At 36.5% G+C, this 24,447-nt stretch overlaps 1 protein-coding gene across 10 annotated transcripts in view; it reads right to left on the bottom strand.

The window, feature by feature from the left end:
- LOC124646101 (voltage-dependent L-type calcium channel subunit beta-3) overlaps positions 1-24,447 on the bottom strand; it is a 133,499-nt gene that overhangs the window by 4,646 nt on the left and 104,406 nt on the right. For 4 of the 10 annotated variants that reach the window (XM_047186147.1, XM_047186150.1, XM_047186151.1 and 1 more), the window contains 8 exons: positions 9,844-9,960; positions 8,909-9,028; positions 7,918-8,110; positions 6,343-6,363; positions 4,888-5,101; positions 4,355-4,478; positions 1,018-1,158; positions 315-482 (listed from right to left, as the gene is read on the bottom strand). In XM_047186147.1, the coding sequence (XP_047042103.1) occupies positions 315-482; positions 1,018-1,158; positions 4,355-4,478; positions 4,888-5,101; positions 6,343-6,363; positions 7,918-8,110; positions 8,909-9,028; positions 9,844-9,960 (1,098 nt within the window). The other 6 variants (XM_047186155.1, XM_047186156.1, XM_047186152.1 and 3 more) reach the window with 6 other exon arrangements.

The raw sequence follows: 24,447 nt of genomic DNA, 5'->3' as shown, positions 1-24,447 counted from the left end.
GCAGTTACGCACGCAAGGTTAGTACACCGAGAAAATATTTTGAAAACAAGTCACGTAGGGGATGTCACAGGTTTTTTTATTGCTTGTTATGAGTAGCTACATCCTCTAGAACTATCTATCTCATAGTATCCTGTGAGATACAAATCCTGCATGTACACCCTTTTTTCCTATAAAATGAATTGCGAGCATTAAGACTAATTAAAAGTTAAATTGCAGGTCTAAAATAAGTTCAGCTAGTAATTCCCTCATCCTTATGCTGGGAATTGCAATTATTCTTTTAAAGACCTAAGGACCATAAAGAATCATAATCTGACCTCTAAATATTCAGCAATATGTTCGCAAGCGTCCTCGAGCTGGTTCTCATCGAGGATGACGTCGAACATGTCAGGCGGGCACTGCGCCAACTTCTCGGCGGCCACCATCTGCACCGACAGGTTCTTGGTCTGCCCCTTCCCTCGCGACTTGATCAGCCGTTGTAGCACCTGCAGCATCAGAAACACACCTGGTTAAAGACTGGTGTACCAGCGGCACACATCTTAAGCCAGAAAGAAATAGACCACAAACTACTATCATTAGACTAGGATAACTGCAGTCACAAAACATTCCCTTTCATTAGGTCATCCACATAAATACATCGGTATAATACGTTTATTTATTTTGAGACTTATTTGATTGAGAGTAAAGTAGATATCAGAATGTACGGATACCTAGGTGTCAATGGTGATTGAGAGACTGTATAAGGTTCGGTTTACGGCATACTGTTATCACTCACGACATACTGAGCGGATGATATATTTTTGCTTTTAAGATTTTTATATTGCATCTCTCTATCGCTCTAAGGTTTGTTAGAGAATCCATCTCTGAGTTAAGCTCACCTTTGTACATAACCTCTGTTTACTGTGTGTATTTAAATACATTGTGTGTGCAATAAAGGATAATAATTAATATTTTTTCTTGTGGTATTGAAGTAAGTTCAGAGAGGATGGCGCAAGTATTGATATACTCAAGTAATACAACCTTGGGACTGGAGATTTTCAGGTACACGATGGTGGGAGCCAGTGAAGTCTTGGCCAGCTGTGAAGGATGGTTGATGGTGTCACAGTCCAGCACCACGAGTTGAAGGGTCCGAGCCAGCTCGAATATCCTCTCGATTTCAGCCTGGATAGAAACAAAAACCGCTTTATTCATTGTTTTTTGTTAATATGTCTACGATGAATTAGTTGATGAAAAATGAGGTGTTATTTTAGTTATATGGTATCTTCTCTTCCTGAGGGGCTAAGCAGAGGCACCTACACCTACCTGCACATAAAAATGTTTTTGCTCTTAATTGTTAAAATGAAAACCTTTATGTACATAAAACGATATGGGAATATTTTGAGTAAACTTTTATCTTGCTTTAACAAAAATAATCTTATCTATCTTAGATCGAAAATTGGGCACATAAGCGCGTCAAGATTTTACACATACAAATATGCAGTTATTGATATTGCTAAGCAGCATTTTTCAGCTCTCACAATAGGCGCGTTATTTCCTGATAATAATGGACGTTCACAAAACTCTACTCGGAACGTCCCAAATATCATCTTACATCATATTATTTAATACTAAAACATCATCTAGGTAAATAATAGTAATCTGGTTTAATTTCATAATTATTATTTGCAAAGGGACGCTCGAGTGACTAAGTATTAAACAACGAAAGACAATATAGAACTTCTAATTTTAATAAGTTTACAAATGTGGTCGAAGCTGACACTAAATACGTCTAAAAACGTTCTAACATCAAACTACCTACAAATAAAAAAAATACATTCTAAAGAATGCATTTGATTAAAAAAAAAATACATTCTTTAACACGACATTCTGTACCTAACTATTAATTAATTTCCAATTGAGTCATGCTTCCTTAGATCATAACAAACTATCCTATTTATTTTATTGTATTTCAATAACTACAACACGCTAAACATTGAACATTCACGATTTTTTTTTTTACCATTTTACATTTTGTACGAATAACCAGCGGCAGTCAAAAGCTTGTAGGCACGGACAATAATATCTAACCAAAGTCGCGATCTTAAATAATGCCTATTACATAGGTACTTCTGAACCAAAATAGGTACCGAATACCTTTGCTGTCCAAAGTACCTTCAAAGATAAAAGTGAGCCCCTAACATGTAAGCGCAGAAATATAATATCGTTAGATGGTCAGATATTATTGGAGCATAAACACTTTTGCTCGCGAGTGTACCTCCACACTTTGACCAATCAAAGAATTTTGAATCTACTCATCTAAAACTACGATATTTTTTAGGAGTACCTAGTGATGCGATTTCCTTTGGTTAGTGGAGTCAGCGTTAAAATTGTCAAAGCGCAGAGGCATGGCAATGCAAATGATAACATTTTTAGCGACTTTGTAATATTAATAATTTCATGCAACACTCCTCGTAAAGTACATACTTAACGTTTTATGGTTATTAGGAGAGGATCAACTCGTCTACTTAATATTTGGGATTCTGCAAAAAAGTGTTAATAGGAACCCCTATGTTGAGACTGTCTGTCAGTCAGTCGTAGCTCATTGCAGGCAATATTGATATACTAATTTATACTACGCCCACGTTGATTGCAAATATACTGTAAACAATTTTTTTTTTTAACAACAATTAGTTCAAATACCGTTTTATATGAAGTTGTTTAAAGAAATATCCATAAGTCAGACATTTTACAGGAAAAATATCAGTGCTTTCCGATTATATCTCTGAAGCAAAATTGAAACATCTGAAATAATTCCAGTTGACAGACATTAAGAAGGTATAATAAGTAGGTATTTTTTTTTTAATCCGCAGAATAGTCAAATAGAGATGCGGAATCCCTTCAGATTGAATAACCATTTTATACTTCGAAACACCAAATTACATTTCTAAACTTCAAACATCAGGTCTGTTTCTATTACTCTTTACCTGTAGACTACAATAGGATAGGATGCAACGGTTAAATATTTTTCTATAACTGTCTAAAGTAGGACTATTTTTACCTTTATTTATTTATTTACCTAAGTTTGACTAGTTACTTGGTTTTAGAACTAATTCAGCTAACTAAATGGATGAGTTAAGGAGTGTATTTGTTAGTTTCTAATCAACTATTATTGTAATAAATACCATATGAGCATGTTTGGATCGAGCGAGTGTAGTACTAAAATTGACTAAGTTATTCTAAATGTGACTAAATGTAGAGAAATGAAAGAATATTTTATAAGTGGCATGTAAAAAAGCGAAACTATTATATTATTTTAACTAGTGCCAAGTTGTTAAGTGACTCGTCTAGATTGATCAAAAACACTTCGTTTTGCAGGAATTTGATCAGAGGCTTTTATAAAAATATATTTGTGGACTAAACTTTACAACTGCGTAAGACCGACAAAGGACTTAGGGTCATGGCACATTATACCAGCACCGCAACTGCACAGCAGCGGCACGGCGTCGTCTCGAATTTAGACTACGGCTAACTGCTAGCGCGCTAACTACGCGTTGTCCGCAAGGTGCCAGCTCGCCGTCCGCGCGCCGGCCGCGAGGTGTAAGCTTGCTGTCACCGCAAACTCAATATTGTTTTAAAGATAAAGATACTTTATTTTGTAAAACATGGTACAAAGCATAGGTGTTATAATAAGTAGTATCAACTCATGTTTTGCCTTATGATGGCGTACAAAATTTCAAAGGGCAGTTATGATTGAACATTGATTGCTTCGCTGCCGACTCGGAGTCGGCGCGTATTGAGCATGCCGTCGGCGCGCTGTACGCATAAGCACGCGGGCGGCGAGTCGAGTTGTGTGGTAGCGGCAAGCGCACTGACTGCCCGCCGTTGGCTTTTTCATATTGACATTATGAAATATACTATACTATACACGATTTAATGCTCTACATTGAATGACAAGTTAAATGCTGGTGTGGAGCGGTGCTGTTGCGGTGCCGGTATAATGTGCCATGACCCTTAAACTGCTTGAGAAAATTGGTGTTTTACAAAATCTAAAATTTTGCTCCATATCGAAAAGACGCTCCCTAAAAGTCGCGGAGGTCCCCTAAACTCTAGGTGCTCCTAAGCTCAGCTTCGTACCGTAACTGAGAGGCGGCCGACCTAGCCTCGGGTCCACTCATTCCAAACACGCCCACGACATCACGTGCCTCAAACCACAACACCACAGCTACCTACTAATGAAATCGCACCTGGACCTCGGCTAAACAGTTGGTCCTGTTACCGGCCCTCTCTACGAACGGTTTCTTTGGCGCGTTTTGCGTCCGTTTGGCCAATGATATATCAGACTGCACGCGGGTGATGATGATCCTGCAACACGACATACCTGCACTTCAGCGAGGCAAGTGGACCGCGAGTTGGAACGCTCCATGATGGCTCGTTTCGACGGGTTGTTGAGCAGAGAGCGCTTCGCGAGAGATATGTCGGCCATCACGCGCGTTATTATTATCCTGCAATGTTAGTCCCGTTTGGTCAACTGTTAGTTGTTAGTTGTGTTAGCTTTAGGTCGGTGCCGGTCTCTGAAATAAACTGTTAGCGGCCGATTGTGGCGGCCTCTGGGCTGGTACTCGGTACCGAACGGGTTTAGTCAATTTAGAATTTGGATTATTCAGGTTTGAAAATTTTATGCCAATTAGGTTTGTTAATTTTGAAAATTCTTTTTACTGATCAGTCATTGGCAAAGCAAATATTTAAGTTACAAATTAAGTTTAAACGTGCCAATTAATTTTCAAAACGGATCCAATCTTGCGATCCGAGCCAATTGCATCGAGGCCTCGAGCACTCACAGTGCTCATAAAAAACTCGAAAACTAAATATACCACCTGATAACAAATAATACAAAAAAGATACCACCCTCACCTGCCTTCAAAGCGTCTTTTGAGAAAATCAAACAAAGCCTTCTGCATCATGTCGGTGACCTCGTACCCCTTGAGGCTGGGCCCCACGATGACGACGGGCCGCATGGACGGCACCACGTCGTACGGCGTGCTCGCCTCCGCCTTCTTGAAGAACGGCTTGCGCTTCTCCTTGCCCCCCGCGCCCCGCCCGCGGCCCGCCCCGTCCGACTCCTCGCCTGCCGAGCCAGGGGAATAGTCAGTGACTGACGTCATTTCAAAATTGACAACCTAAGTTTCTGTTTTATTGTATACCATCCTTTTTACGTTTGCTTTTACGGACCATTCATTAAACACCGATACATTAAAATTACTTACTGCGATTTCGTAACCCTCAAATAAATACTTTAAAGCTAACATGCTCTCTTCGATACAACAAGGTCTATATATTTTGGGACTGTAGCAATAAGGAGCAAATCAAAGTTTTCATTCAAGGTACACAACACATACTTTGAAAAATATCTGCTACGATACACATAGACAACACCAATAATTGAAGACATCCCAGGTTACAAAGTAGAGGAAAAGAACTCAATTTTAACTAGATGAAGTAAGAAAAAGATTATTCCTAGTAGAATTGAAATGTTATAGACTTAAAACCCTGAGGGACAGGCATAACGAGTATATTTTTTCATAAGTATGCCTCAGAATATTGTATTCGTAAAATAGCCATAATTAGGATTAGGTGACATTATTCACCTTGCATTGCCATTGTGGTTAAGTTGCATCTCTTTGTGGCTTTTTTTAACCAAGGCATTTATTTTGTCGTGTCGTACTTTTAGTTAAGGAACAGATTCTTCAAAGTCATCTCTTTTCGCATTATCCTAGACCTGATTTTTCCTCTACTGTGTATTTAAACACAGAAAATAATCAAGACTTTTGGACCACATTCAAAAGCGTCATCTCACGAGTAACTGCCCAAAATATAACCAATAACCATACCATAAACAAATAAAACATAACATAGCTATAACGTTCCTGTAAAACACCAAGAGATATTAAAGAAAAATATTAAAATAGATAAATTAATAATAGAGATTCCATGCATAATGTAATGTGGGATGGCAACGGTGTACGAGCAAAAGTACTAGGACTTTTTAATTTTAGAATTCTGTTAACAAAGACAGGGATAAAGTAGCAAATATTGAAAAAATATATTGAGTAGTCAGTTGTATTAAGAACCTTATTCTCAATATTTCTACCAACATTAATTTATAAGTTTGGAATTAATTTTAAAAATTACTTGGTACCGGGTCATTTAAGTAGGGGCGAAAATCGATTTACTGGACTCAAATTGGGGTGTTCCATAAAATAATAAAACATTTATAATACAAACGAGCTTGGATAACATCTAGATATATTAATAGAGGTGAAAATTTACGACATTTCCTGGTGTCGAGCGATGAGTGCGTGAGCTTACCTCGATCGAACGAAGGCACATCTGAAAATGTGGCAAACGTGAGTGCGAAATACACATTATTCGATGTATCGACTATTGTGCTGGCCGAGTATTCGAATTATTCGATCTCGAGTACAAAAACGCTTCGATATTTAAACGTCAACAGATTAGTCGCTTCGATCTTAGAATAACAAATATACAATAAGATATTTTAGAATAATTTGTGATTATTATTAAATAGATATAGGTTATATACTTGCTTTGTGTTGAGCGAATTGACTAACCATCGAATAAAGTAGAGAATAGTCGACTAATCGACTAGGAGTCAATAATCGGTACATCTCTAAGACCAGGAAATTCCGGCAAATTCCACCGAATTGATGAGTGATCATGAATGGCTAGTACAAAGCAGTTATACATACCATATACTAGTAATATAGTAAACATTTGTTTGTATTGAAAGTTATAATTTTGTTGCTAGATAAATAACGAATTTTGTGCGCCTTATTACATAACCGTTGCCAATAGTTATAATAAAAGAAGTGTAATGTAAAATTTTAAATTGGATTTTCATTGAGAGTTTCTGCTAATTTATATATGTAAAATAAATGTGGTGTAAATAAGAAATAAATAATGTAGGTATAGGTAGAAGAAGAATATTTCGCGGCGAACTGCAGTTATGTTAAATAATTTTAGTAATTAATATTTACAAACAAGGTGTCAATTGAAACACCGAATCACGAACTACAGAAAAATTACCGTCTTGCTTTTTAATATAAATGTTAATTTTGAAGATTTTCGGTTAAAAGCCCATTATTTTCGAAACAGCGAGTCCAGAGTGTTAGAAAGAGCAAGACGATGTAAAAAGAGAGAGACAAACAACTGCGTTGTACGTTACAGACACTAGATAAAACGACATACAACACAAAATATAAATAAATAAGTTGTTATATTAGTATCAACAAAACATTTACTGGTACAGTCAAATACATGTAAACATATTTTTATTTTTTATCTTATATCTAAATAAATTTTCATACGACTAAACATAAAAGACCAATATTTTTGAAAAAATAATAAAAATCTGTTAAACTTAATTATTATTCATCAAAACCTTGAATCTTCAGACCTGAACCTTGAACCCCTTAGATTTAAAAAAATAAAAATGTTGTGTATGCCTTTTTATTCAGTGCATGAAAAAGCTTTAGGCAGATGGTCACTCTTGTTTACAATATCCCAATTAATCATTTAAGATGAAAAATGTCATATTTGCTAAATTCTAATTTAAATGCAAAACACGTTTCAAAACAAACCATTAAATAATGACTATTGGGATATTTAAATAAACCAATGAAAACCCAAACTTCTTTTAACTCGAAATGTTTAGATTTTCATTGCAACAGCTTCGTCTCGAATCAGCCACTATCGATTTTGAATCGACTAAACAATCTAACGATTCGACTAATGTCAAAATCGAATTCTATTATTCTTTTTTTTTTTCTTTTTAAAATTTAAATGTTATATTCAAAATTGATAGTTTGCGTTCGAGCGTTGACCAGTGTGCAGGTGTCGCGGCGGGTATGGCAGATGACGTACCGGGCGTGGGGGGGGTGCTACCTCGGGAGAGGGGCGGCGCGTGCGGCGGCGGCGCGGCGGACGCGGGCCGCGGGTAGCGCCGCGCGCCCAGCCCCGTCCGCACCGCCTCCAGCTTCACGGGCGACGGGATGAAGCCCACGTCGCTGCCCTCCTTCACGAGCCGCCCGATCCACCAGTTGTTGTCGTACTTCTCCTGGAAAATGTACATTGATGTGTCAGTTATGCATGGTCACTGACGCTGTGGAGGTAATATGAGGCTGGTTCGTTGCAGCCTTTTTATCTTCCCACTGCTGGGCACAGGCCTCCTCTCACATGAAGAAGCATTCAGCGTTAATTAAGACGCTTGTTCTTGGTGATTTCAGACTAAATAGTCCAGGTTTCCTCAAAATGTTTTCCTTCACCTTTTTATCAGTCATTGGTGTCCAACATATACTTAGAAAGTACATACAAACTTAGAAAAGTTGCATTGGTATTTGCCTGACCTGAAATCGAACCCACACACTCATATCATTTTTACAGTGGAGAACAACAATTTGATTCTTGTAGACCTTCAAGGGTTTTATAGTGGGCAAGAGTGTTAAATGATCATTACTTTTATTTATTGGTTTGACTACATATTTTAAGGAGGTATTTACCAACAGTGATTGAAAAAAGTGGGGTGAGCTGGAATATTCGAAGAAACCTAGTTCTTTCAAATGTAAAAATCTCTAAACTTTTCAATCCCAATTTACCAATGTATAATATAAAAATGAATCGCAAAATATGTTGGTAAGCGCATAACTTAACAACGCCTGGACCAATTTGGCTAATTCTTTTTTTGTTGTGTTTGTTATTGTCAGGAGAAGGTTCTTATGAAAAAAAAAATAGGGTAAAGTAGAAAAGTCAGTTTTCGGGAGCGAAGCCGCGGGCAAAAGCTAGTTAGGTATACAAAAAGCCCTTAGAAAATGATTTTCGTGATTTGTAATAAACTGCAAGTAACAAGTCGACTTACCTTGATGTGGAGAAAATCGCGCACCTCGAAGGAGATGGCGCTGCCGTGCACCGGCGAGTCGTCGTCCACGGTGCCATCGTATGACACATTGGTGCGCACCGCGAACGCCACTGGCTTCTCCTGGAACATGACGTTATAGCTTCCAGTATGAAATGTTAAGATGTGTCAGTTATGCATGTTTGTTAGCCTGAAGGACAACAAGTCTTTACACGTCAAGTCACAACAAGTCGGTACACGGGTAACTGGGCTAAGGTCAGCTAGGCAGTGGTTCTATGGAAAACACTGGTGTTACACTGGTTGGTTGCCAATCTCAGCATAGTTGGTAGACTAGGCAGATGATGATGATGTTTGAATACTAGTGCCATTATCTTTCTCTTGCCCCATCATCCCAATTTCTTAAAGTTTTTTACATACATCATTTTACACACATTCGGGTCTGCATATAGTAATAATATTTTTGCATATTTACTAATATTCGTTACGCGCTCCGTAAATTTTCGTATGATTGGCTGTGGCTGCTCCATTACACTTAGTTACCCTCATGAAAGCAACGTTCTAAATTGCTCATTGTTAAGTCAAATCAAGTTAGCTGCTGAGTCATATGCGTAACATTCAAAAGGATATGCTGAAAATATAGGTTTCTGCTCTCCAAAACATATTGGAGAAGTGTTCTTCAGGAACCAATCATATGGCTTTTCATGACTTCGAAATAAAATCGGACTAGTAGAAAAGAAAAATTCAATAGTAAGTATACCTTTTTTGCATGAACTCTTGTCTTGCAATATAATGAGTTTATGTTGAGGGTTCATGCAGAGGTTCCCACGGGATGCGGAAACCGCTGGCACAAGCTAGTACCTAATATGAGTATAGATTGACTGGCACTCCTATATACTAATATTTCCCAAATCATTACAATACGTATGTTGTTAACTGACCCGTGCCTTGTCCAGCTGTTTGATAGCCTGCGCTTCCTTCTCGCGGCGCAGCGCCTCCTTGTCTTCGTCAAGCGACAGCTCCGACGATGGTTGCGAATAGTTCGAATCTGCTGAGCCCTGAAACATTTACATGGAGACTGTTAAACTACGGAAAATATATGGGAGTAACGTTAGCCTAAATGTTGAACTAAAATTGGTGTAAATCCAGTCACTTGCAGGTACGTCAAAGTAAACGGAATGTTTTACTCTTAACCTATGACAGTGTTGAACTCAAATTCGTGTAAATCCAGTTACTTGTAAGTATTTACAGTAAACGTTATGTTTAAAACTGTGACACAGTTTCATCCTAGCAGTGGGTGCTTTTTCCTCCACAGCATTAATTTCAAATGTAAGTATATAACCAAACCAACAGTCTAGCATTTGATGTTTCACGCAATCATCAAACTGCTCTTCTCGCAGCGAAAAGAAGTGACTACACCCATTTATGTACCTTTTGTTTAGTTTTGAGAGCAAATCACATAAGTATTCGCATATTCTACCCTAATCTTCAAAGTCCTAGCAAGCCAAGATGCAGACAAAAGCTAGAACATCAGCTCAAATCCATTATGTATCAGTAATTCGATCTACAACCCTATCTCCGCAGTTCCACATAATTTGTTTACCAGAGGTCAAGGTCTCATTGACACTTTTGGAATGGTTCCAGAGTTTTATATCTGCAGTAGTCTGTACCGACAGATTCTGATTTATTACATGGTTGGTACCTATAACTATAAGCCATTAATTGAAGATTTGGAGATAGCTAAATATATATTATGTAGGTGAAGATCATGAAGACTATTTTTTTTTTGGTGTGGCATCTCGCAGTTCAGCATAGGACTCCGTGTACTGCTTAACAGGCCTTTTCCCTGTGGATGCCTAGAATTTAATGCCTCCAGCCAGGGGCGGACCATGAAGACTATCAGGTTCCCCCTAGCTAGTAGTAGTTTGCTGGATGTCGTAGTATTCCCTAAGGACGACAGAAAAAACAACGAAAAAACATAAAGAACTTGAATGAGATTTCGTGTCCGAGAATGCAAAGATATTTGGCCTACTTCTACTCCTGCATACAAAATAGATGCAGCATATAATGAAAAGATTTTTGCACATTTGAAAATGCTATCAATCTGTTTTATGTTACGGATCCAGCAAACGTGTGTTTTAGCTCAGTCGTTCACGTCTTCCTATATCAAAGGCAGTCGTGAAAACTTCCACATTTGCTTGCTTACTGACCAAACAAATAGTTCTCATTACAAAAGCGTATTAGACCTATAATAATTGATCTGGTACAAAGGTGCGCATACGTTTAAAAAGCTGTACACTTTTAAAATGAGCTATGTGGAAGGGATTTTTAAACTTGACGCAAATTCAAAATGCGTCAACCGGTTATAAATATAAGGTTTACAAAACAACCAACAAAGTTTGGTGAAACAAAACTGTCAGTTATAGTTGAACCAATCCATAAGTAGTGCAAGTATTTTGGCACGAGAGCCGAGCGGCGCGCGCATACCCGCAATGCTTTGCAGCAATCATGCAGTTTTTATCTACTATTGCTATAATTTTTTTACGAAGAAAAACGGAATTAGTAACATGTTGTGTAGCTAGTAGGTTTTTTTTTATATTTTAATACCTATTTAATCTTATAAAGTTTTCTTTCCTTTTAATTGATGAATTGTAGATTCTCGGCAGTATGGATTAAGGGAATAGTGAAATTGTCATCTACTTGTATGGGTTGCTTTACATCCAAAACCGTTCAATCGTTTTTGCATAAAGTAGTGACAGATAGTTGAATAATCCTCGTTTGATCTGAGAATCATTTCCTGATCCCAGCCTATTTATTTTGTGTTAATTTTGACAAAACTTACAAAGAGTTCAGAATACTATGTGAAAGGATTATGAGTCCGACGTGGTGTCTAAACCAACACAGAGTAATATAGTCAGCAAATGTTTTTCAGGTATGAAAAATTTGGAAACATCAATCGTCTTTTTGAAAAAAACATCTGGAACTGGCAAGGAAATTGTAACATTCTTTTAATGTCTCTTCTCCATCAAAATTTTATCATTGGTGTAAAATAATGAAAAAATGTACGCTGAAGACAATCCCATGGGGGAGCCAAGCTTTAGTTACAATTTTCTTTTTACCAAGTAACACGAAAACTAAGGTACAGCACAGGTGACAAGCATATAGAAAGAAACACAGGTGTCTTACCAAGGGCTTGTAGCTTGTCATTTGTCGATGGTGAGTCGTGCCGACTGCATGCAATGCGACACAAACAGACGGAAATCAGACAGACATGCTTGGGGCTAGTACGTAGCGCCACCACTTAAATAATAACTCGATAAAGTCATTTAGCCCATTAAGTAATAAAAAAAATGAAGATAGAACCTTCTTGTTGATTGAACCTCTTTTGAATTTGAAAATAGAACGCTGCCAGGACTTTTTTCTGGCATTTTTTTTTTTATTAAAATGGCAGTTCCTTTTTCGTTTTTTAAATGTTTGAAAATAGAACAAAATGGCTTTTCTTAGTTTTGCTTTTGTTCGAGTTATTATTTAATAGAAGTCACAGCATTTCAGACTTGTGGCGCTAACTGTACACAAAGTAATGTCGGCACATAATCTAAAAAATAAAACGATTAGTTCATGCTTTAATCTGTGGTTTGTTTCATGTTAGTGTCATCTCGGAATTTAGTAACCTTTTAGAATTGTTTTTTTTTTCACCAATTTATCACAAATTCGATTGTAGCCAATTTAATGTAGAACAAAATTTAAATATATAAATAAATTAAAAACAAGAAATACATTACATACAGATTGTACATAATAAAATAACGAAAATAATTAGATATTTTTCAAATTAAAACGAATTTACAAAACATTTTGTACAAGTGTTACATGAATGTATGACTGATGTATGTGAGTCTGACAAATGAGATGAAACTACCAAATTCTAGCATTATACATGAAACTAAAAGCATCTAGATCAAACCACATTAACTAAAAAAACTACAGACGACGCTCACCTTAGCCAAAGCTTCCAAAAATATTTAAATAAAACAAAAAAATCGTCTTCACACTTACAAACATTTTTTACATACAAACTACAAGACGTGGCCGGTAATTTTGAAAAAAGAATTAATTGAATGAAGAACGGAATTCGAATTAATTTAAATTGTTCTAAATATGAACGGAGAACTTTCATTCACAGACTAAGGAAAGGGCCCATTCAGCCAAGGAAGGAGGTTTTATCTGGCCGCGATTGATCATGGTCTGTACTGTACTGGCTCGTCGGTTTCGGCGGCAGTCTGGCGGGTCGAAGTAGTGACGTCAGCACCTCCCCCCACCCCCAGGCCTGGCTCGATAACCCCCACTGTGCATACTTTACGCCCTTGTTTTTGGGGCAGCGCCAGCAGGGGATTTTTTATTTATCAACCACTGTTTTGGCTAGCGTTACTGTTTTTGTAAAGGTATTTGGTATTTGGTATAAACTCCTTTTATACGGATTTTTTGTGTAACTTGGCAGGCTCCCTGATTTCGCATTTAGTCGAATAATGGATTTTTAATTGCAGCCTACAGGTCACGTCATTCTTAATGTATCAAAAGAGTATCTACTTAATCAAGGGCTCGATTTAATTGTAATAGGGTATTACATGCATTTTTGAAATATATCTTAAATAAATTCTTTAGTCTTAATATATCTCTAAAAAATTAAAAATATTTTTTTTTCTCACGTTATGTACGAATATAAATTAATTGTTTTATCATAATTTCAAATTTCGCGCGTATTTCGCGAAAACGCGGCACACAACGGACGCCATGATTGTTTTTTGGTCATGACGTTATTACGTTAGTAAACAAACTACAGCTGTCAGTAATACATATTTTGATATGTATTGAAAATTTTAATAATGAGTAATTATGCTCCGTATCGTTGGTGTGTTGTTTCTGAATGTGAGAACACTAGTGTAAAAACACCAGACAAATTATGGATTCAAGTACCAGTGGATATAAATATGAGAAACACTTGGTTAAAAGTTGCGAGACGAGATCCCGGACTGTTATCAGATAAATCTCGTTTATACTTTTGTGAAGATCACTTTGATGTAAGTAACTGTATTAACATTACCTATCTAATGAAATATACTCTTTAATGATAGGTTAACTACTTCAAGAATCAATACTTTGGGAAATGTGGATAATATTTAGAGGTTATACACTTTTGTTTACTACCGTAATGACGTCATTAGCATGGCGGCGACATTTCGTAGTGTTCAAAGACAGATAAAAAAACCTAAAAACTTTAAACTGCAATAAAAAATATATTTATGTACCTTACGAAGTGAAACTAACATTTCCCGATTGCTTTTCCTCTAAACAATCATTGTAATACACTTTTAATTTTTTTCTCATCTAGACTAAAATACCCTATTGACAATAATACTATCCACATTAATTTAAGACAAAAAAACAAGAATATGATTGAAACACAATTGCCTACCTACGTTAGTAAGACTGACTACTTGGTTTGGTCAAGGCGTGGTTTATAAGAATGAGACTGCCCACAAAACTTTTTTTCAAACGAAAGAGAGATAGTTAGCTGGTTGTTCATTAAGATCGCTTCCACACTAGCGGGTTTTGCCATGCGCGACAAAAAATATATCGCGCATTTTCAGACATGAATTCAACCAGAAGTTGCCGCGCGGAAAATGCTCTAGTCTGAAAGTACTCTAAGAATGTTATTTCATATTGAAAATGCAGTCAAAACAATGTTTTTACGATTGATATAAAACTGATGGAATGCCTATGTTACACGAGGTGCCTAGTCAAATCCGGCCATCAAACGCCCTGATATTCTAAAGCCAGTGACGTGCATACAATAATAGTAACTTGTTTTTATTAGTCTATTTTCGATGAGTGGACTAGATGAACTGATTTGAGAGCACGTGTGCTTAAAGATGGTTGAACAGTCATTAAACTATTTAAGTCTCAGTACTTATCCAGATGGATTTTCAAGTCCAGTCATCCTCAAAAGTCGACGAGCACAACCACAAAAGCTGCTGAATAACGTTACTTCCGTGATTCCAATCAGAAATAAAAGTCCATTATTTTATGTATTTAACATCACAAACGCCAGAATTCACTTTTTGAAAGTTCAAAAGTAGTTCAACACCCAGTTGAACATAATAGTTTAACAAAAATGAATCCAAAAGTCGCTAAGCATCAGTTTCGGAATATTGGATGAAACTTATCTAGGATTCTTAAGTATAATTTGGTCGAAATCGACAACATGAACATACAAAACTATTCGAAAGCTTGAACAATGAGTATTCTAATTTTAAAATTAACATTCAATCAAATGACTAACGCATGACTTTAAAAGCTTTAAAACAATTGCACATAAAACATTAATAGGCGAGAATTAAAACAAGAACCAATAGACAAACGAATGCGAAATACATACGTCATCGCAATACGTGAAATACGTCAATAGTACTGAATAAACCGACTTCAAAGAGAACAATTACGGCTTATAAAACTATAGAACGGTTGCCAACACGATACCCCATTATTGACCAATGACAATGCAGTAAAATTATCCCATTCCACGTTTGAATTTGGCATAACGGTCACATAAAACAGATAATGAAAATATTTTGGCGAAAGCATTCGTATCTGATGATGTCAGAGATCTTAAGTTGGCAAATTGTTCTTTGATTACGTCACAAATATATCCATAAAATGTATTCAAAAGACCATTGAGAGAGGGATCCGAGGTCTTAAGAACCTTCTAGCAAAGATAACTGCTTTCTGTATGAAGTATGAAGATCTACGAATCAACCTTCGACCACACTAATAATATACTTGAAGGCGAAAGTTTGTGAGTGTGTATATTTGTTACTGTTATTTTATTATATAACTTACATATCAGAATAACATATTCGCAAAGGTAACTTCTTATCCAAGTGTGGGAAGAAGATTCTTCAGCGAGTGGATTAACCCATTGGCTGAAGCTAGTGTTTATCATATGCTTTGTTTTAAGATTCTTAGAACGTAATTTGTTAAGATTCAGTCAGACACATATTTTAAATATTATAACTACATAGTTGTCTGTATTTTTCACGCTTGCAATTTTTTCCGAGCTTAGAAATACATACCAGTTTTGAGAATCTATAATTCGAATTATTTCAATCAAAAGTTTAACAGAGAACAGTATGATATATTACTAGAATAGAGTTCAAAGAAATTCTTACATAAAACATTAAATAAACTACTTTTTTATGCAACTTGAAACACCTTTAAAGATCTGATTTATCTTTTATAAATACTTGTGGCGCTTTTGTGACTCATTGATTATATAATATCGACACCACTCTGGTGCAATTGTCACTATTTCAGGCGTCCGAACTGAGGGTTCCATGCAGGTTCGATTCCGGGTACAACATTAAATTGTGTCATGAACATGGTTGTTGACTTAGTGGCTAACTTCAAAATTGCAAATTATTTGACGCGAACTGTATTTTTTCACAGGACTTAGTAGCATGATCAGACCGATGTAAGATTCTAAAGCGTGTAATATTTATACAAAAATCCTATTATACAAGACAGCACATATACTCTATTTGACCGATGTTCTATAAAAAAGCCCATTGTAATTACCATTAACAAAGCAAACACATAATAATTTCATTCAGAGCTTTGTTTGTATGAACTCGTTCCATTACTCATTTGTTTGGGAATACGTCAATCAAAGCTATTTGACATGGTTTTAATTTTATCTACCGTAAAATGTATGAAAATAACAAAACAATTATTATGTAATCTGACAAAGTATTTTGTTTGAAGACCTTACGGCGGAATCCTAAAAGGAATTCCAAAGGTGGGTAGATCCATATTTTGTCATTAGTTTTGTGTATTACTACAGGTCCTAGTTGCCTGAAATGAAAGAATAAATAAAATTACACAATAATCTACAGACGGAACATGCTGAACTTAGTATATTGCCTCCTTAGATACATAGGCCGTCCTGGCAAAAAATTTACTATATCTATCCTTATACGCCAATAAATATAAAGCGGAACACAGTGTTGGTTTGTTTGTAATGGATGAACTCAAAAACTACTGGACCGATTTAAAAAATTCTTTCACCATTAGATAGACAGTAACCTTAGTTACCTGCCAGGAATGTAGGCTATATTTTATCCCCGTACGGGCAGTAGTTCCCACTGCACGCGGGCGAAACCGCGGAAAAGCTAGACGGTCGACGGACGGATGGTAGTTAGGTTAAAAGCGTTGATCTCAGGCATTCAGGGTGGAAAGCAGGACGGATTTCGTGTTGAAGCAAACATACTCTTTAGCCTATTACATTAGTGTAGATATAGGTATCTAGAGATAATAAATTAAGATGGATAAGCGAGATGATGCTCTAAATTCATCATTCTTATCAGTATCGAAGGTAATCTGCTAATAGACTGCAACTATAAGATATATTAAGTTAATTTTATCGATTATATTGAATTCATACGAAAGGTGAGTGTAATATATTGACCAATTTGAATAGTACCTTGTCATTTACCTGTATCGATTCTTCTTCTTTTTTTATTATTATTATTTTTGTTATGCATAGTTTGGTTTAGTTTAATTTAAGTTATTTTTTAATTTGAACGTTGTGCGCACCTGTAATTAACATATTTACGCAGAACTTATTACAATTGTAAACTTACATATGTGAAAGTATTTGTAAATAAGTTGTTGGTGTGCCTAAATAAATAAATAAATAAAATAAATAATATGTATGTTGATACACTTAGTTATTGTTTATAGCCATTTTCCCGCGATTTCCCTCGCGTCCCGCGGAAACTACTACATGTACCAGGATACAATTCAGCCTACGCTACTCAGGAAGACAACAGTGAAAGAATTTTTAAAATCGGGTCAGTAGTTTCGGAGCTTATTAGGTACAACCAAACAAAAGAAAGTGTTGTCTTTTTAATATTAGGTAGTATAGACTCGTCATCATTATCACGGAGTAGGTAACATTTGTTTTGTTTACATCAGTTTATATCAGCAAGACTTAAGAGAACGGTTAGAACCTAATATAATTTAATTTATTTGAGGAAATATGGAACTGGCGCCAAAAAATGGACTTATAAAATGACAACTTGTGAACGACCGCAACTGTGCCTAACAACAGTGAAATTATACTGTGTAAAGTTGTGTTTTAGCTTAAACGTATACGATTAACAGTGTTATAAACTATTTCAGTACACTAAAACATAATATATTATAGCTTCTATCACTATAAAAACACATAGTATTCGACACACCACGAACTAAATGGTCTACAAACAATTAGCAGCTAATCGTTTCGTTGAATACAATGTACACACACAACGTGCGTCCAAATATAATAGACTTAACATTAACGACGGACAAACAAACAAACAAAACAGTACTCGTTCAGAAATAGAGTCTTCTGCGAACAGACGTACTGACTGACACAGGACATTAAACATGCACGTTGCTCACCTGCGCGGAACTGGCCAGCACACGCTGATTTACAACTACCGTCAATATTTACATTCAGAACAACAAAGATGTTACAGACATGTTTTAGAAGTTCGCAAACTATAACAAAGCTCAAGCACTGTGTAGCCTATTCATAGCCATGTTCCCGTGGCAATAAAGCTAAATACGGATGTACAGCGAACAGGGCAGGGCCCAAATACCACTGACACAAATTGCATATAACCAGCCTCTACCACAACTTATAGACAACCGGCGTAAGGGCGGTGCATCACTCGCAGCGAGATGACGTCGGTAAACAAACAACATTATCATTACGTAAACATAAGGACATGGCCCGCCTTATCATCAACATCCACAAATCAACACTGAAGCAACAACACAACACTTGCGCGCGCACCTGTGTAAACAACTTGTTGTACCCGTGCCCTTGGTTGTTGTACCCCATGATGTTACGACATGGCGGCAGGTGGTGGCCACTGCGGACCACCAATGGGATCGCGTCTTGGTCGGCCGTGGTGGCGGCACATCGGAGCTGCCGCACTACCGTCCGACGCGACGGTCGCGAGCGAATGCGCCCGAATATCTCCGAAGTTGGAGCCTGAAGCTCCCCTCGTGTTGCCCCCTCCCCCCGCAGTTAGGTGAATGGGTGCGCGCGCACGGCGGCACTCCGGTTGACGAACCGTGTTGGGAGCAAGATTAGGGATTACCGTAAGTGGGTCACCTCAGATAATGGAGGGCCAATTGTTTCCAGCGACACTCCTGCCTGGACTCAATGGAGTTATCAAGCCAGGTTTCAGGGAAAGGGTTCATTCTCACTTACTAATCAGAAAACTTCGAATAACTATGTAAAGTATTACAAAAATATAGCTCTAAAACCTTCAAAAAACGCAGGTATTTTTAAATCGTTCGTCGCTGACAATTTCTTGCCATTTTCAAGTTTTGGTTCTGGGCAACAAGTTTGTTGACCTCAAGGTTCATAACATTTAGAACTTCCAAACTTTATACCTAGACAAAGGTATTTGTCACGTTGAGTAATTTATCCAAATATTTATCCAGTCGGATCATAATATTCTAAAGATACATAGACTAGTTTCGGACCTCAAAATCATTCGAACTTTCATTTGACGAAGTTCCAAGGAAGAAACTATACAACAGTGTACCTACTTGACTTTATGGCAATAAGAAAAATAATTTCATTAGGCATCGCCAAAAGCTATTAATGTTAGTATCACGCAATATCGTAAACTGTATATTAACGACGCTCGACTATATTTAGAGGCTCTTAAGGCTTTCTTATGGCAGTCTATGGGGTTCCAATTTAACTGGAGCAGGTCTAGACACATTAAGGAGACATTTGACCTATATTCCCCAAAACTAGGAACATTTCTTTTCTTGATCTGAGGCGAAGCTTATAAAGTTAATGAAGAAAACTTAAAGTAAAAAAAAAACTGCTTGTAGAAATTGAATTATTGTTTGTCGAGGAAGGCTACAGGCTACGTCTTATCCAAGTGCTCGAAGAACGGGACGAGGGTGACACCACGTGCGAAAGATAGTAGCTAATATTTATGAATGTATGTAGGTGGACGTTAGTTTGTAGTGAAGTAATGAAGAATTCCCTAACAAGAATAAAAACCAAACAGAATTTAATGAGGATCATCCCACATTTGGTTAAACTTAACAAAAGTTCGAATTGCAAAGGTCAGCAAATATCAAAATGTGATAGCTCTTTTCTCTTGATGTTTATACTATAACAACTGCTAACCTATGATCTATTACAAGTGAAAAAAGGTTAGGGCTTCTTCTCATGCATAAAAGTCAAGCAACGATGCATGCACATCTATGCTCAGTTGACAAGTCTGTTTAAGTAAAAAATACTTAAAAAAAGTTTATTCGCTGCGGGATTTTTCGATAGAGTTACCGCGGTCCTGGTGCACATGAAGGAACATGGTGGGTTTTAGTCAGTAAGAGTCTGGAACTTCCTCACGCTATTAACTCACAGCGGGAGGAGACGGGAATTTTCAAAAAAGGTTGATTCATCTATTTAGCCCTAAACTCGATCTTCAATCAAATAAATAATCTGGACACCTTTAACACACTGTCAGTGAGCCCTAAGTACCTTTTGTGTCGTGGGTGTTAACACATCTTGTATACTACATAATAACACGCAGCACACAGCCAACAAGCATGCTCATCACACAAACTTCAATTGTACTAAGAATCGAACCCGATGAGGCCAAATCAACCAACAACAAGTCCAAAATTCACTCGTCTACACCCCAGGAATACTCTGTCCCACTAAAGGTTCGCAAGGCCGGTACGCACCGAGTTGCGCATACGACGTGACTCATCGCACTCACACACAAACATTTATTACTGTACCCACTGTACTACCGCGTTTTATTACTCTACCTACATAGGTTTTTATTTCATTGAAGAGTATTAGGAGATTTATGTGTGTTTTGTGTAATGTGGTTCTGTGTGTTCTGTAAAGGGCGAAGAAGTAGTATGGGGTTTCTGCAAGATGTTGGGAGTACTGGTCCCTTCGATCCGAAGTTGGAAAAACTTTAGTTTTATAGTAAAATGTCGAAGCCAAATCATTTATTTCCATCTCCATAACATTATAACAATTTATTTTTTTTTTACGGAAGAATTTAGTTGTCCATTACAAATGTAAGTTTCTATCAAGACGAAAGCGCAATATATCTAGAATGACAATTTCAGCGTTGCTATTTCCCAGTGGCGGATTTTTCTGTGTCTTAATAAGTAATTTTATTTTAATTAAAAAATGCACAAATAAAGCATCCATATCTTTAATAAAACAAACTTTAATCAACTACAGACCCCTACAACAATATAATTTCGAGCGACAAAATAATTCAGTAATACTCGTACAAATAGCGGCTACAAGCTACGTATTCGCTACGCGCTCGTAGCAGTGGAGGTCGTAGCACTGGCGCAGTGGCGTAGCCGCGTAGCGTAAGCATCGTTTGAAGGGACCAGTCGGGAAAAGATTTTTTGCGATATAAAATACTGATTGATAAATATATATCTATTATTTACCATTTTTTTTGATTAAGGAATCAATAGTATTTTTATTGAATGTAACTAACTTTAATATTACTTTATTTAAAGCCAAGAAAACAAAATACATATATGTATTTATTATTGACTCATTTTATATTTTTCCTTTTATATTATCATAGTTCCACTTAAGGCAGATATTTTGTTAAAAACATAATTGCGTATTAAAAAGAATGATGAATCATTGTTCAATATTGACAACATAAATAGAAAAAATAAAAAAGTATTTTTTGTATAACCATGATTGTGTGAATTTCCATAAAATACATAGTCATGCTAATATGCAAGTATCAGAAAATAAATCAATCGATATTAGGTATTCAGTAGATGTACTGAAATAGCCTCCACGAGTGGTGATACTGAAATAGACTTTCAGGGCACTAGACCCCCCGTTATCCATGTAAAAAATCTACATATTTTATATAAATACTATATTTTATATATAAAACAAAATCACCAGCGCATCTGTCTGCTAAAAACTACAAAAAAAGAAAATATAAAACGTTCAAAATGCTTGATAAATAGATTTAAGTATAAACTTAGCTAACAAGTTTCCATAATCATGATTTATATTTATCTTAATTCGCTATGTAAGTCTTATTTTTCAATTCAATAAGTTACGTTTTGAAGACCCAACCCTCTTTTTTTAAATATAGTACGTATGCAATACTCAAAGAGCTCCTTTAAAAGGCATTTCCAGTAAGAGACAGTACACTCACTTCTAACAGAATTATCTGCACAAACTACATCGGTTGGTCATTTAATATTTCCATAACAGACCCCAACAACGAAAACACAACCTTACTGGTCTATCATACGGTCTAAAATGACACAACACACCTGCATTACCAAATTAAACCTTGCACCCGCCACAGGATAATGAACCCTAACTCCATGTAAGAAGGGTTATGATAATTTTGCGGTGTAACTTCAGAGTTGGCATGCGGTAAAATATTCGGTGGAAGCGACAGAGAAGAATGAACTGTCGGTGTATGTAAATAAGGTTGTTTTTTGTTTGTGGGATTGGGCGCATGCGCGTGGTGCGGATCGATGCGGTGTCGCGCCGCGCCGGCGACGTGTCTGACCTACTTGTGGTAGACGCGATGGGTCGCGCGCTCAACTATGGTGCCACTTTACAGTCGCTTGCTAAGTGACGCCCACATGTTGTAAAGTAAATACTGACATTAATGCTTTGTATGAACTTAATGTAGTGTAGTTTGTTATGGATGGCGTTTGGAATTTTGCCATAATTTGCGTAAGATTTCAGACTTGTACAGTTACTGATTAGCATCGGATAAGACGGTTAAAGTCTTTTGTAATCAATTCTTTTAATATTTTGAATGAATTTTTATAAAGAAACGAAGACTGCTTTCTTATCTGTGTACCTATCTACTGCAAATAATACCCTACAAATCCGGTAGCTTCTAAAATACATACAAAAACATAAACTGCCTAAAATATTACTAACTTATTTAATTTAACCAGTAATAAAAAACTATTCAGGTATTTATCCAACAAAAGCGCGCACCACAATCGAGCGTGCTTCTAACTTCCGCAGCGTAACAAAGACACGATCGCACTCCATTACTCGCTCTGTAGAGGTCGACAACCGCTACGTTCATACACAACCAGCTATGTAACTGTTGCAGGTGTAGTACGTACAAAGAACGTGTCATTGTGTGGCGTGTTCCATGTTTGAAATTCGAATTCTGAATTGGTATACTCGATTGTTTTAAGGTATACTTGTATTTTTTAGTTGGTATACCTGACTGTTTTGTGGATGTTTTCGAAATTCATCATCATCATCCTCCTGCCTTTATTACAATTTTATTTGGGGTCGGCTTAAAATGTTTTCTCCTTGAATATTCTTATATCTGCCGTATTCACACGTAAAAATCTTTCTAACCATACCCACTTTCACAAAATATCCATCCATTCATATCCAAAACCTTTTCGAAATTGGTGAATGATTTTAATGTTTAATTGTTTTGTCAATGTAGGTTAATGGACGGGGTTTAGATTTGAATGAAAGAGAGTCAATGACCCCAAAAAAAACGATCTACTGTGGTTTTATTTTTAGATTAGGTTACGATGAAATTGTTTTCGAAACAATTATAATCGTTGATCGTTTACGTATACCACTAGACGTAGATTTATCTAGTCACTGATAATTCTTAGTGAAAAGTAAGATAAAACAGGAGTTAAAGCAATTTATCCGCATCCTTTTTCCCTATCTTACGTAAATAAATTCACGCCCATTCGCCATGGCATCCCCATGGGAGGAAATTCTACGCTCGTACTGAGAAGTTTTATCCAGACACCCCTTTTTGCCACATCTTTTGCACATAAAACATTCTACGGGAGTTTAATTCTTCCTCTTTGAAAATAAAAAAAGAAACAAGCAAAAAAACTCTGACTGAAATTCGTGTTATGGAAGAGAATTCCTGTTCATTGCAAAAAGACTTGCAACTTTTTTATAGACTTCAAAATATTAGCGAATTAAGTCGTCGAAATAACATGGTAGTCATTTAACACTATCTTTTCACTAGTAAACAGACACCATAAGGATACCAATTTTACTTTGAATTTCCCATGAAAAATAAAACTGTCTATTTAACAAAGAAATGTATTAAAATCAGAATAATATAGAAGATAACATTAAAATATTCAAGTCATGGTGTTTCCGCTGCGCATAGAATGTCGATGTATGTGATTGCTATACAATCGCTTTTCATATGGGGAAAATTATCTCCTAGATTTGTGCAAACCAATTTGAGCTTTATGTACTTATTTGATGGATTATTTTAGATTGGCAGAGGGGTGTTTTTGATGTATTACTTATGGGTATGAATCGGCAAATCTCAGAGATAACAGAGACTGAAAATATTGTCAATTTTTTAAAAAGGTTTGTCGAAGTTTGTGGAAGTGGAAGTTTTGGTGATATCTACAAATTATTGCCTTTT

This window comes from Helicoverpa zea, chromosome 3 (genome assembly GCF_022581195.2).
Source record: "Helicoverpa zea isolate HzStark_Cry1AcR chromosome 3, ilHelZeax1.1, whole genome shotgun sequence".
Classification (NCBI taxonomy): Eukaryota; Metazoa; Arthropoda; class Insecta; order Lepidoptera; family Noctuidae; genus Helicoverpa; species Helicoverpa zea.
This window is presented reverse-complemented; position numbering and strand designations above follow the sequence as displayed.